At 56.4% G+C, this 14,793-nt stretch overlaps 1 protein-coding gene across 2 annotated transcripts in view; it reads right to left on the reverse strand.

Annotated features, from left to right (window-relative positions):
* Positions 1-729: 729 nt before the first annotated feature.
* The window catches only part of abhd16a (abhydrolase domain containing 16A, phospholipase), a 46,137-nt gene continuing 32,073 nt past the window's right edge, over positions 730-14,793 (reverse strand). For both annotated transcript variants that reach the window (XM_078415800.1, XM_078415799.1), the window contains exons 9-16: positions 14,403-14,504; positions 11,217-11,280; positions 9,565-9,614; positions 8,538-8,661; positions 8,144-8,248; positions 4,936-4,999; positions 3,876-3,929; positions 730-796 (exon numbers count right to left, since the gene is read on the reverse strand). In XM_078415800.1, the coding sequence (XP_078271926.1) occupies positions 730-796; positions 3,876-3,929; positions 4,936-4,999; positions 8,144-8,248; positions 8,538-8,661; positions 9,565-9,614; positions 11,217-11,280; positions 14,403-14,504 (630 nt within the window). The remainder of the gene's footprint in view (positions 797-3,875; positions 3,930-4,935; positions 5,000-8,143; positions 8,249-8,537; positions 8,662-9,564; positions 9,615-11,216; positions 11,281-14,402; positions 14,505-14,793) is intronic.

Here is a 14,793-nt window from a genome sequence, read left to right on the forward strand (position 1 = left end):
GAGGCAGAGGGTCGGCGGGTGAGGCGGAGGGTCGGCGGGCGAGGCTGAGGGGCGGCGGGTGAGGCAGAGGGTCGGCGGGTGAGGCAGAGGGTCGGCGGGGTGAGGCGGCGGGTGAGGCAGAGGGTCGGCGGGTGAGGCAGAGGGGCGGCGGGTGAGGCAGAGGGGCGGCGGGTGAGGCAGAGGGTCGGCGGGTGAGGCGGCGGGTGAGGCGGAGGGTCGGCGGGCGAGGCTGAGGGGCGGCGGGTGAGGCAGAGGGTCGGCGGGTGAGGCAGAGGGGCGGCGGGTGAGGCAGAGGGTCGGCGGGTGAGGCAGAGGGGCGGCGGGTGAGGCAGAGGGGCGGCGGGTGAGGCGGAGGGCGGCGGTGAGGCAGAGGGTCGGCGGTGAGGCAGAGGGTCGGCGGGTGAGGCGGAGGGTCGGCGGGCGAGGCTGAGGGGCGGCGGGTGAGGCAGAGGGTCGGCGGGTGAGGCAGAGGGTCGGCGGGTGAGGCGGAGGGTCGGCGGGCGAGGCTGAGGGGCGGCGGGGAGGCAGAGGGTCGGCGGGTGAGGCAGAGGGGCGGCGGGTGAGGCGGAGGGTCGGCGGGCGAGGCTGAGGGGCGGCGGGTGAGGCAGAGGGGTCGGCGGGTGAGGCAGAGGGGCGGCGGGTGAGGCGGAGGGTCGGCGGGCGAGGCTGAGGGGCGGCGGGTGAGGCAGAGGGTCGGCGGGTGAGGCAGAGGGGCGGCGGGTGAGGCTATTACCTGAAGTGCAGCAACTTCAGCAGAAGATCGTTGCCTCTGTTCGACATGATGTCATCTGGGATCCTGTGCGATGGGCAAGGAGAACACGCGTGTTACAGGCATGACGCGGCCCCTGCATCTCTGCAACCCGCCTGTTTCCGCGCAGCATCTCCACCCCAAACGGGAAGCGCCCCGACACGCTGACAGAGCACCAGGTCACGTGATAAGTACAAGTTGACGTTTATTGGCCAAGTAGGCATAGGAACAGAATTAGGCCATTCGGCCCATCGAGTCTGCTCCGCCATTCAATCACAGCTGATCTATCTCTCCCTCCTAACCCCTTACTCAATAGAGAAAAGGTGCAGGAGGAGGCCATTCGGCCCTTCGAGCCAGCACCACCATTCAATGTGATCATGGCTGATCATTCTCAATCAGTACCCCGTTCCTGCCTTCTCCCCATACCCCCTGACTCCGCTATCCTTAAGAGCTCTATCTAGCTCTCTCTTGAAAGCATTCAGAGAATTGGCCTCCACTGCCTTCTGAGGCAGAGAATTCCACAGATTCACAACCTCTCTGAGTGAAAAAGTTCTTCCTCATCTCCGTTCTAAATGGCCTACCCCTTATTCTTAAACTGTGGCCCCTGGTTCTGGACTCCCCCAACATTGGGAACATGTTTCCTGCCTCTAACGCGTCCAATCCATTAATAATCTTATATGTTTCGATAAGATCCCCCTCTCATCCTTCTAAATTCCAGCGTGTACAAGCCCAGTCGCCCATACGACAGTCCCGCCATTCCGGGAATTAACCCAGTAAACCTACGCTGCACGCCCTCAATACCCGTACTAATCAATCTAAGCTTTGAAAGCTCCCAAGTTGTGGTCTGTCTCCCCACTGTTCGTAAGGTCATAAGTGACAGGAGCAGAATTAGGCCAATCGGCCCATCGAGTCTACTCCGCCATTCAATCACGGCTGATCTATCTCTCCCTCCTAACCCCATTCTCCTGCCTTCTCCCCGTAACCCCTTTCACCGTACACACGTGACAATAAACCGAGGATAGTCACAAATGCTGGAGTAACTCAGCGGGACAGGCAGCAGCTCTGGAGGGAAGGAGTCCGAAGAAGGGTCTCGACCCGAAACGTCGCCCGATCCTTCTCTCCCGAGATGCTGCCTGTCCCGCTGAGTTACCCCAGCATTTTGTGTCTGTCTTTGGTGGTTTAGTTTAGTTTCGTTCGGAGATCATTCTTGTAAACCTCCTCTGGACCCTCTCCAGAGCCAGCACATCCTTCCACAGGTAAGACACAAAAACACAAAGAGTCTCTTGCCCAGAGTAGGGGAATCGAGGACCAGAAGACTTAGGTTCAAGGTGAAGGGGAAAAGATTTAATAGGAATCTGAGGGGTAACTTTTTCACACAGAGGGTGGTGGGTGTATGGAACAAGTTGCCAGAGGAGGTAGTTGAGGCTGGGACTATCCCAACGTTTAAGAAACAGTTAGACAGGTACATGGATAGGACAGGTTTGGAGGGATATGGACCAAACGCGGGCAGGTGGGACTAGTGTCGTTGGGACATGTTGGCCGGTGTGGGCCGAAGGGCCTGTTTCCACGCTGTATCTTTGGAGCGCAAGAAGATGAGGGGTGATCGTGTAGAGGTCTATAAAATCATGAGAGGAATAGATCGGGTAGACGCACAGAGTCTCTTGCCCAGAGTAGTGGAATCGAGGACCAGAGGACACAGGTTCAGGGTGAAGGGGAAAAGATTGAATGGGAATCCGAGGGGCAACTTTTTCACACAAAGGGCGGTGGGTGTATGGAACAAGCTGCCAGAGGAGGTAGTTGAGGCTGGGACAGTTAGGCAGGTACATGGATAGGACAGGTTTGGAGAGGTGGGATATGGACCAAGCACGGGCAGGTGGGACTACTGTAGCTGGGACATTGTTGGTCGGTGTGGGCAAGTTGGGCCGAAGGGCCTCTATAACTCTATAACCTTTATCACTGTATCACTCTATAACCTTTAGTACCACATAAAGTCCGATCAAAGATAGTCCGAGGGTCTCCGATGAGGTAGATGGGAGCTCAGGACCGCTCTCTGGTTGTGGTAGGACGGTTCAGTTGCCTGATAACAGCTGGGAAGAAACTGTCCCCCAATCTGGAGGTGTGCTTTCTCACACTCCTGTACCTTCGTGGTCCCGACCCAAAACATCATCCCATCCGTGTTCTCTGCCTGACTTGCTGAGTTACTCCAGCACTTTGTGTCTTTTTTTTTTTTTTTTGGAAAGGCTGGGACTATCCCAACGTTTAAGAAACAGTTAGGCAGGTACATGGACGGGACAGGTTTGGAGGAATATGGACCATAGAAACATAGAAAATAGGTGCAGGAGTAGGCCATTCGGCCCTTCGAGCCTGTACGCACCGCCATTCAATATGATCATGGCTGATCATCCAGCTCAGTATCCCGTACCTGCCTTCTCTCCATACCCCCTGATCCCTTTAGCCACAAGGGCCACATCCAACTCCCTCTTAAATATAGCCAATGAACTGGCCTCAACTACCTTCTGTGGCAGAGAATTCCACAGATTCACCACTCTCTGTGTGAAAAAAAACGTTCTCATCTCGGTCCTAAAAGACTTACCCCTTATCCTGAAACTGTGACCCCTTGTTCTGGACTTCCCCAACATTGAGAGTGATCAGCCATGATCGCATTGAATGGCGGTGCTGGCTCGAAGGGCCGAATGGCCTACTCCTGCACCTATTTTCTATTGTCTATTGTCTATCGGGAACAATCTTCCTGCATCTAGCCTGTCCAACCCCTTAAGAATTTTGTACGTTTCTATAAGATCCCCCCTCAATCTTCTAAATTCCAGCGAGTACAAGCCCAGTCTATCCAGTCTTTCTTCATATGAAAGTCCTGCCATCCCAGGGATCAATCTGGTGAACCTTCTCTGTACTCCCTCTATGGCAAGAATGTCTTTCCTCAGATTAGGAGACCAAAACCAAGCGCGGGCAGGTGGGTCGAGTGTAGCTGGGGCATGTTTGCGTCTGAACCGAGCGGGGATTGGGCGGTGGGCCACAGCGGTGGCAGGGGCTGGCGGTATCGGGGAGACTTTGACGGGCTCGGCGCGGGCGGGCGGGCGGGAGGGCCACAGACGACCGTGTTGTTACCCACGTGGTAATGATCTCGTCCTTGGCTCGCCGGATCAGCACCAGTGGTCCCTGGTACCTGCAAGGAGACAGAAAGCACAGCTCTTGTGACCAGCGACCATCCTCCGACCCCCCCTTCCCCCCGCGACCCCTCACAACAGCACACAGGTACAGCAGGCAGCGAAGAAAGCCAATGGCATGTTGGCCTTCATAACAAGAGGACTTGAGTATAGGAGCAAAGAGGTCCTTCTGCAGTTGTACAGGGCCCTAGTGAGACCGCACCTGGAGTACCGTGTGCACTTTTGGTCTCCAAATTTGAGGAAGGACATTCTTGCTATGGAGGGCGTGCAGCGTAGGTTTACTAGGTTAATTCCCGGAATGGCGGGACTGTCGTATGTTGAAAGACTAGAGCGACTAGGCTTGTATGCACTGGAATTTAGAAGGACGAGGGGGGATCTTATTGAAACCTACGCTGCACTCCCTCAATAGCAAGGACGTCCTTCCTCAGATTTGGGGACCAAAACTGCACACAGTACTCCAGGTGTGGTCTCACCAGGGCCCTGTACAACTGCAGAAGGACCTCCTTGCTTCTATACTAAAATCCTCTCGAATTGAAGGCCAACATCCTTAGAGGCAGGAAACATGTCCCCGATGTTGGGGGAGTCCAGAACCAGGGGCCACACACACAGTTTAAGAATAAGGGGTCGGCCATTTAGAACGGAGATGAGAAAAAACGTTTTCACTCAGAGAGTTGTGAATCTGTGGAATTCTCTGCTCAGAAGGCAGTGGAGGCCAATTCCCTGGATGCTTTCAAGAGAGAGCTAGATAGAGCTCTTAATGATAGTGGAGTCAGGGGGTATGGGGAGAAGGCAGGAACGGGGTACTGATAGTTGGCGATCAGCCATGATCACGGTGAATGGCGGTGCTGGCTCGAAGGGCTTAATGGCCCTACTCCTGCACCTGTTGTCTATTGCCTCATGAGCTTTCTTCGCTGCCTGCTGTACCTGCACGCTTACCTGTAATCTCAACTAAAGGTGGGCGTGCAGCGGGCGAGGGAGAGGGAGAGGCAGCGTGAGGCGACTCACTTGCACAGTTGCTCTGCATTGTTGAGGTTGAGATAGTCCCGGACCGTGCGAGTGACCAGACCCCCTGCAAGGACAGAAGAATGCAGCGGTCAGGCACGCACGCACGCACCGCACGCACACACACCCCACACACACACACCACGCACACCCCGCACGCACGCAACGCTCGCACACACACAGCTGCATGGTGCAGAACGCAGGCCCTTCAGCCCACCGCCACCACCACCACCACCGTGCTGGCCCTTTTATTGCCCACGGACTGGGGCGCTGGTAGGTGGGTTTCACCGCCAATGGCTCCACGGAGGGATGTGGGCGCGGGGGCCAGAGTGGGGGTGGGGAGAGTGGGGGGAGGGGAGTGTGGGTTGGGGGGAGAGGAGGGGGGTGGGGCAGGGGGAGTGGGGTGTGGGTTGGGGGGGGGGGAATGGGATGTGGGTAGGGGGACGGGACTGGGGAGGGGAGGGGTGTGAGTGGGTAAGGGGGAGTGGGAGGAGGGGATTGGGGGGTTCGGGGGAAGGGGAGGGGAATGGGGTGGGGAGAGGAGGGGGGGAAGTGGGGGGAGGGGAGGGGGGGGGTGGGGGGAGGGGACAGTGGGGGGAGGGGGAATGGGGAGAAGAGGAGGGAGTGGGGAATGGGGAGGAGAGGGGGGAGGGAGTGTGGGTTGGGTGGAGGGATGGGGAGTGGGGGGAGGGAGGAGTGGGGGGAGGGGAGGGGGGGCGGGTAGTGGGGGTGGGGTTGGGGGATGGAGTGGGTCAGTGCGGCGAAGAAGGGGGATTGAGTGGGGGGGATAAGGGGGATTGACAATAGACAATAGACAATAGGTGCAGGAGGAGGCCATTCAGCCTTTCGAGCCAGCACCGCCATTCAATGTGATCATGGCTGATCACTCTCAATCAGTACCCCGTTCCTGCCTTCTCCCCATACCCCCTCACTCCGCTATCCTTAAGAGCTCTATCCAGCTCTCTCTTGAAAGCATCCAACGAACTGGCCTCCACTGCCTTCTGAGGCAAAGAATTCCGCACCTTCACCACTCTCTGACTGAAAAAGTTCTTCCTCATCTCCGTTCTAAATGGCCTACCCCTTATTCTTAAACTGTGGCCCTTTGTTCTGGACTCCCCCAACATTGGGAACATGTTTCCTGCCTCTAATGTGTCCAATCCCCTAATTATCTTATACGTTTCGATAAGATCCCCCCTCATCCTTCTAAATTCCAGTGTATACAAGCCTAATTGCTCCAGCCTTTCAACATACGACAGTCCCGCCATTCCGGGAATCAACCTAGTGAACCTACGCTGCACGCCCTCAATAGCAAGAATATCCTTCCTCAAATTTGGAGACCAAAACTGCACACAGTACTCCAGGTGCGGTCATCCGGAAGTGGCGGCGCTGCGCTGCCCTGCAGCTGCGGCTCGCCAGCAGTCTGTTTGTCTTTCTTCTTTCTTTGCCTATTTGTTAGTGTTAGATGTATGAAATAGCCTATCTTTAGCTGTGTATATGTGGGGGGTGGTGGGGGGGGTGGGGGAAACCTTTAAAAATCTCTTCCTCAACGGAGATGCGACCCTTTCCGAGTCGTATCTCCGTTTGCGCTATAAAACAAAAAATATTGCGGGGCCTTCCATCGCCCGCGGGGCCTTCCATCGCCCGGTGCGGCTCGGCCGCTGGACTTAACAGTGCCCGGTGCGGCTCGGCCGCGGGGCCTTCCATCGCCCGGTGCGGCTCGGCCGCTGGACTTAACAGTGCCCGGTGCGGCTCGGCCGCGGGGCCTTCCATCGCCCGGTACGGCCGCGGGACGGTTCAGCGCCAGGTGCGGCTCGGCCGCGGGGCCTTCCATCGCCCGGCGCGGCTCGGCCGCGGGGCCTAACATCGCCCGGCGCGGCTCAGCCGCGGGACCTAACATCGCTGGTGCGGCTCGGCCGCGGGGCCTTCCATCGCCCGGCGCGGCTCGGCCGCGGGACTTAGCTGCGCACGGTACGGCCGCGGGGGCCTTCCATCGCCCGGCTCGGCCGCGGGATGTTTCAGCGCCCGGTGCGGCTCGGCCGCGGGGACTTGGGCGTGGGGAAGAGAGTGGAAGTTTTGTTGCCTCCATCACAGTGAGGGGGGTGTTTGGAGTCACTGTGATGGGTGTTTGTGTTGGGGTCATGTGTCTTGTGTTTCTTTTTTTGTGTGACTGCTGGTAACGTAATTTTGTTCAGTACCTCGGTACCGAATGACAAATAAAGGCTCTGTATCTGTATCTGTATCAACTTCCGTAGGTCACATAACGGGGAATACGCCCCGATCTTTATCAACGGGGACAGGGTGGAGAGAGTGTCCAGCTTCATGTTTCTGGGCACTCACATTTCGGAGGATCGATCATGGTCCCAATAACACTGCTGCGCTGGTCAAGAAGGCGCAGCAACGACTGCTCTACCTGAGAACACTGAAGAAGTCTGGTCTACCCCAACAGCTGCTGACGACCTTCTACCGCTGCACCATAGAGAGCATCCAAATGCATGGCATCCCTGTGTGGTATCTCAGCTGCACGGAGGCAGAGAGGAAAGCTCTTCAGCGGGTAGTCCATAGAGCTCAGAGGGCCATCGGAACACAGCTACCAGCCTTGGAGGGCATCTACAACACACAATGCCTCAGAAAAGCCACCAGCATCCACAAAGACTCTTCACACCCCGGCAACAGTCTGTTCGAACTTCTACTATCGGGCAGATGATACAAGGCCTTCTACGCCCGCACCTCCAGACTCAGGAACAGCTTCATCCCCAGGGCCATAGCTGCTATGAACCGGTCCTGCTGAGCCGGATGGTCACATCGCACAGTGAACCGGCACAGATCTACTTGCACTTTATTCTGTTTTAAACTGTTTCTAATTTTGTTTCACTGGGTTGCCTAAATTTATAATGATTAGCTAATGAATCGTATGGGAGGCGCATTCCCAATCTCGTTGTACCCCTGTACAATGACAATAATGATATATTGTTTTGTATTGTATTGTATTGTAAACTAAACCAAACCAATTAACAAAGAAGTCATCAACAAACAAAGATTTTCACTGTATCTTGGCCCACGTGCCAATAAACTAAACTAACTAATGAAGAAGTCACAAAGGAAGGAAGGTTTTGACTGCACCTCGGCCCACGTGACAACGAGGAACCAATGCCGATTTCTATCCATGTGCAAAGGGGGGGGGGGGGAGGTTAAAGGTTAAAGGTTGACTTACGGCAGCTCTCGGGCATGACCTTCAGGGCGAGGGGCACCAGGTCGTCGAAGGAGGCGTCCAGCACGAGCGCGCTGATCTCCGGGTAGTTCATCGTGGCCCAGGTGGCTGCGGGAGGAAGCAGCCGCCATTAGCGGCCAGGCACACACACGCACGCCCGAAACTGTGCGTTTACCCCTGGTTTCACCCAACACCTGCAGCCTTCCATTACCCAGTGGCTGCAGGTTGAAGGTGGACACAGAGCGCGGGAGTAACACGGCCGCTCACGCGCGGGGAGGGGTGTGTGGGGTATGTGTGTGTGTGGTGTGTGTGTGTGGGTGTGTGTGTGTGTGTGTGTGTGTGTGTGTGGGGTGTGTGTGTGTGTGTGCGTGCGTGCGTGCGCGGTGCGTGCGTGTACCTGTGAAGCCGCCGATGGACCAGGCGTACATGATGATGGTGGCGGGGGTGAATTTGAGGCGGTGCAGGGCGTACTGCATCACCACGTCCATGGCATTGGCTTCGTTCTGTGGGAAGGGCACGCCCTGCAGGGACACACACACAGGATAGTGACAACATGGCCCCGACACACACGCGCGCACAGACTCACACACACACAGGATAGTGACAACATGGCCGCATCTCGCACGCACGCACACACACACACACACAGGATAGTGACAACATGGCCGCATCACACACGCACGCACGCACGCACGCACGCACGCACACACACACAGGATAGTGACATGGCCCCGACACACACACTCACACAGGCAAGCACGCGCACATACACATTCGCACGCACACAATGCAACCTAGCCCCCGTCACACACACTCACACACTCTCTCACACACACACGCGCGCACTCACACACACACACACAGGATAGGGACATGGTCCCGTCACGCACACACACACACACGACAGGCCAGGGTCGTCACAACCTAGCCCCCTCGCACTCACTCACACACACGCGCGCACTCACACACACACACAGAGGCCGCCGGTGTGATAACCTAGCCCCCGTCTCACACACACATTCAATCTCTCAAACGCTCGCGCTCTTACACAAACACACAGGCGGCTCCTGCAAATGAGCACACTCACGCGCCCGCACACTCACGCGCCCACGCACTCCCTCGCACACGCACTCCCTCTCCCAAACTCCCTCGCACACGCATTCCCTCTCCCACTCTCTCGCACACTCCCTCGCACACGCACTCTCTCCCACACGCACTCCCTCGCACACGCACTCCCTCCCACACACACACTCTCTCGCACTCACGTGCGCATGCACTCTCGCATATTCACACGTTTTACCGCGCTCCGCCCTCCCTCCCTCCCTCCCCCAGCCTGCACACACTCTCTCACGCTCTCCCTTGCACTCACTCACTCCCACACTCGCTCACACTCGCACCAGCCCGCGGCGGCCCCGGCTACTCACGGTGCTGCCAGCAAAGCCGGGGTGATTCCATCCCAGCACGGAGAATCCAGCTGCAAACACGGAGAACAGAGGCGAGCGTCAGTGACAGCGGCTCGCGTGCGTCCGTGGTCACGGTGGCATTTCTTTCATTCGCCGTTCTTTATCTCTCCACATCTTTATCTCTCCGACATCTCACATTTCCCTTATCCCTAACGAGTCCGAAGGAATGGGTCCCGAAACCTCACCCATTCCTTCTCTCCGCAGATGCTGCCCGTCCCGCTGAGTTACTACTCCGGCTTTCAATGAGGTTCCCGCCCTCATCCTTCTAAACTCCAGCCAGTACAGGCCCGGTGCCGACAAACGCTCATCGTGCGTTAACCCACTCATTCCTGGGATCGTTCTCGTAAACCTCCTCTGGACCCTCTCCAGAGCCGGCACACCCTCCCTCAGATATGGGGGCCCAAAATTGCTCACGATACTCCAAATGCGGCCCGACCAGCGCCTTATGGAGCCTCGACAATACACCTCTGTTTTTGTATTCCAGTCCTCCTGATATTGATGAACTCGCCTTCCTGACCACCGGCTCGACTTGCAAAGCAAGTTTGTGGAGAGAATCCAGAAATCGGAGGCGCAAAGGGACTTGGGAGCAAAGATACTAGAGGAGCGAGATAGACCACTTGACCCTAAAAACCGTAGTGCGTCAAGCCGCCATTTCAGTCGGCAGAAACTTGCAGAAACATTTAAAAAGAAAAATAACAAAACTCTAATGTGGGTTGATAAATGAGACATATGCTGCATTTTAATGGTGTCATCACGCATACTGTTCCCCCAAAACACTGATTACACTGTGAGAGGCGGGTTTTGCTTACTAAAATGGCTCCTTTGCGTACTACACTTCAGCATCGGCGGGTTTTGCTTACTAAAATGGCGTCGTTGCGTACTACACTTCAGCATCGGCACGGCGGGTTTTGCTTGCTAAAATGGCGTCTTTGCGTACTACACTTCAGCATCGGCACGGCGGGTTTTGCTTGCTAAAATGGCGTCTTTGCGCACTGCACTTCAGCATCGGCACGGCGGGTTTTGCTTGCTAAAATGGCGTCTTTGCGCACTGCACTTCAGTATCGACACGGCGGGTTTTGCTTACTAAAATGGCGTCTTTGTGAAATAACACTTCAGTATCGGCATGGCGGGTTTTGCTTACTAAAATGGCGACTTTGTGTACTACACTTCAGTATCGGCACAGCGGGTTTTGCTTACTAAAATGGCGTCTTTGTGTACTACACTTCAGTATCGGCACAGCGGGTTTTGCTTACTAAAATGGCGTCTTTGTGTACTGCACCTCAGTATCGGCATGGCGGGTTTTGCTTACTAAAATGGTGTCTTTGTGTACTGCACCTCAGTATCGGCATGGCGGGTTTTGCTTACTAAAATGGCGTCTTTGCATGCCACACTTCAGTATTGGCACGGCGGGTTTTGCTGACTAAAATGGCGTCTTTACGTACTGCACTTCAGTACAGGCGCTTTCAATGGAGTGGTCCACCTTGCTCCTCTAGTACCTTTGCTTGGGAGTGCTGGTGCAGGAGTCCAAAGTCCCTCTGCACCTCCGCTTTCTGGATTGTCTCTCCATTTTGAGTTTGCCCTCCTTCCCACACGGTGCTGGGAATTTCACCTACCTTCCAGCGGCGTGCTGACACAGCCCACCTCGTAGAATCCTGCGTTACCCTCACAGCAGATCACCTGGGGTTGGGGGAAAAAAGCGCGGTTGTTACCGAGGGGTGGCCTGGAAGATTCTCGACGAAAACCGTCAACAATATTCGACCCTCTTTTCTCACAATGGCAGGGGGAATCACTGGTGGTGATGACCTCTCGTTTAGACTTTAGACCGGCCCCAGAACTCCTATTATCGGTGACGCAGCGGTAGAGTTGCTGCCTCACAGCGCCAGGGACCCGGGTTCCATCCCGACTCTGCGTGCTGCCTGCGTGGAGTTTGTCCGTTCTCCCCGTGACCGCGTGTGAATTTGCTCTGGTTTCCTCCCGCAGTCCAAAGACGTACAGGTTTGTTGGTTATAATTGGCTTCCGGAAATTGTAAACCGCCCCGAGTGTGTTTAGCTTAGTTTAGAGATACAGCACGGAAACAGGCCCTTTCGGCCCACCGGGTCCGCGCCGACCAGCGATCCCCGCACACTAACACTACCCTGCACACACTGGGGACAATGTTTACATTTACCAAGCCAATGTGACCTGCAAACCTGCACGTCTTTGGAGTGTGGGAGGAAACCGAAGATCTCTGAGAAAACCCACGCAGGTCACGGGGAGAACGTGCAAACTCCGTGCAGACAGCGCCCGTAGTCGGGATGGAACCCGGGTCACCGGCGCTGCATTCGCTGTTAGGCGGCAACTCTGCCGCTGCGCCACCGTGCCACCCTGTTGCAGGATAGTGCTACTGTACGGGGTGATCGCTGGCCTGCGCGGACTCGGTGGGCCGAAGGGCCTGTTTCCACACTGTATCTCCAAAGTCTACACTCAAAGCAACCGTCTTACTTACTCAGTTGAGTTTAATTTAGTGATACAGTATGGAAACAGGCCCTTCGGCCCACCGAGTCCGCGCCGACCAACGAATACCCCAACATTAGTTCCATCCTAAACACCGGGGGAGTATTGTGAAGGTGCTGGAGTAACTCAGCGGGACAGGCAGCATCTCGGGAGAGAAGGAATGGGGTGACGTTTCGGGTCGAGACCCTTCTTCGGACCACTGGGGAATATTTCACAGGAGCCAATTAACCCACAAACCTGCAGGTCTTTTGGACGAGGAAGGATACCGGAGCGAAGACCTCTGAGAAAAGCCACGCGTGTCACGGGGAGAACGTACAAACTCCGTACGGACAGCGCCCGTAGTCGGGACCGAACCCGGGTCTCCGGCGCTGTGAGGCAGCAACTCTACCGCTGCGCCACCGTACCGACCCTCTCTTCTACCTTTCTTCCTCCCCCCCCCCCCCCCCCCCCTCGCACACACAATCAGTGAAGAAGGGTCTCGACCCGAAAAACGTCACCTTGTCCATGTCCTCCAGATGTGCAGGAAGGAACTGCAGATGCCGGTTCAAATCGAAGGTACACAGCAAAATGACGGAGTATTCACAAAATGCTGGAGTAACTCAGCAGGTCGGGCAGCATCTCGGGAGAGAAGGAATGGGTGACGTTTCGGGTCGAGACCCTTCTTCAGACTGATGTCAGGGGAGGCGGGATAAAGGAAGGATATAGGTGGAGACAGGAAGATAGAGGGAGATCTGGGAAGGGGGAGGGGAAGGGAGGGACAGAGGAGCTATCTAAAGTTGGAGAAGTCAATGTTCATACCGCTGGGCTGCAAACTGCCCAGGCGAAATATGAGGTGCTGTTCCTCCAATTTGCGGTGGGCCTCACTATGGCACTGGAGGAGGCCCATGACAGAAAGGTCAGACTGGGAATGGGAGGGGGAGTTGAAGAGCTCAGCCACCGGGAGATCAGTTGCGTTAATGCGGACCGAGCGCAGGTGTTCAGCGAAGCGATCGCCGAGCCTGCGCTTGGTTTCGCCGATGTAAATGGGTTGACATCTAGAGCAGCGGATGCAATAGATGAGGTTGGAGGAGGTGCAGGTGAACCTTTGTCTCACCTGGAAAGACTGTTTGGGTCCTTGGATGGAGTTGAGGGGGGAGGTAAAGGGACAGGTGTTGCATCTCGTGCGGTTGCAAGGGAAAGTGCCCGGGGTTGGGGTGGTTTGGGTGGGAAGGGACGAGTGGACCAGGGAGTTACGGAGGGAACGGTCTCTGCGGAACGCAGAGAGGGGAGGGGATAGGAAGATATGGCCAGTGGTGGGGTCCCGTTGTAGGTGACGGAAATATTGGTGGATGATATGTTGGATCCGCTGGCTGGTGGGGTGGAAGGTGAGAACGAGGGGGATTCTGTCCTTGTTGCGAGTGGGGGGAGGGGGAGCAAGAGTGGAGCTGCGGGACGTAGAAGAGACCCTAGTGAGAGCCTCATCTATAATGGAGGAGGGGAAGCCCCGTTTCCTGAAGAACGAGGACATCTCGGAAGCCCTAGTGTGAAACACCTCATCCCGGGCGCAGAAATTACGGAGTAACTCAGCGGGACGGTCATATGAGGAAAGACTGGGCTTGTATTCACTGGAGTTTAGAAGGATGAGAGGGGGATCTTATTGAGACGTATAAAATTATAAAAGGACTGGACAAGCTAGATGCAGGAAAAATATTCCCAATGTTGGAGGAGTCCAGAACCAGGGGCCACACACACAGTCTTAGAATAAAGGGGAGGCCATTTAAAACTGAGGCGAGAAGGAACTTTTTCACCCAGAGAATTTGTTGTGAATTTGTGGAATTCTCTGCCACAGAGGGCAGTGGAGGCCAATTCTCTGAATGCATTCAAGAGAGAGCTAGATAGAGCTCTTAAGGATAGCGGACGGAGTCAGGGGGTATGGGGAGAAGGCAGGCACGGGGTACTGATTGAGAATGATCAGCCATGATCACTCTGAATGGCGGTGCTGGCTCGAAGGGCCGAATGGCCTCCTCCTGCACCTATTGTCTATTGTCCTCGCGGCTGACGGTTGAACCCTGCGGGTGGTGGGAAATCCCACCCCCCCCCCCCACCCCTGGGGCGCCCAGCGGTCCAGGAAATCCCCCATGGCGCCCGTGGACAGCGAGCGGTCCCTCTCTCCTGCCACTCGGGCAAGTGTCTCGGGCAGCTTGGCCTGGCCCAGGAGCTAAACCCCGACCGGGACACCTTCGGCCCGGCTCCCCCTCTCCCCTGACGCAGAGGGGTGTCCGGAGACGAGGGAGGGGAGGCGGCGGCGGTGGGGGCGGTGGCTCACCAGCTTCAGGCCGTTCTCCGTTCCCGCCGCGCGGCGGTCCACAAACACGGTGTCGATCTGGTTGCCGTCGCAGGAGATCAGCTTGGCTCGCCGGCCCTGGTACTGCGAAGACAAACGGCACACCGCACGTCTCAGTCTGCATGGCAGCGGACAGGTCAGCGCTCCGGCGGGCGGTCCGCAGAGCGAGCGGAGGGTCACCGCGGCGCAGCTCCCAGCCCCGGAGGGCGTCTACAACGCAACGCTGCCTCAGGAAAGCCACCAGCGTCCACAAGGACCCCACATGCCCACGCCACCGCCTGTCTGCACTACATCCACTACATCCAGGAAGCACGCAGGTACAGCACGCAGTGAAGGAAGCCAATGGAATGGTTTATTTTAGGTTTTTTTTTTA

This window comes from Rhinoraja longicauda, chromosome 19, assembly GCF_053455715.1.
Source record: "Rhinoraja longicauda isolate Sanriku21f chromosome 19, sRhiLon1.1, whole genome shotgun sequence".
Lineage (NCBI taxonomy): Eukaryota > Metazoa > Chordata > Chondrichthyes > Rajiformes > Arhynchobatidae > Rhinoraja > Rhinoraja longicauda.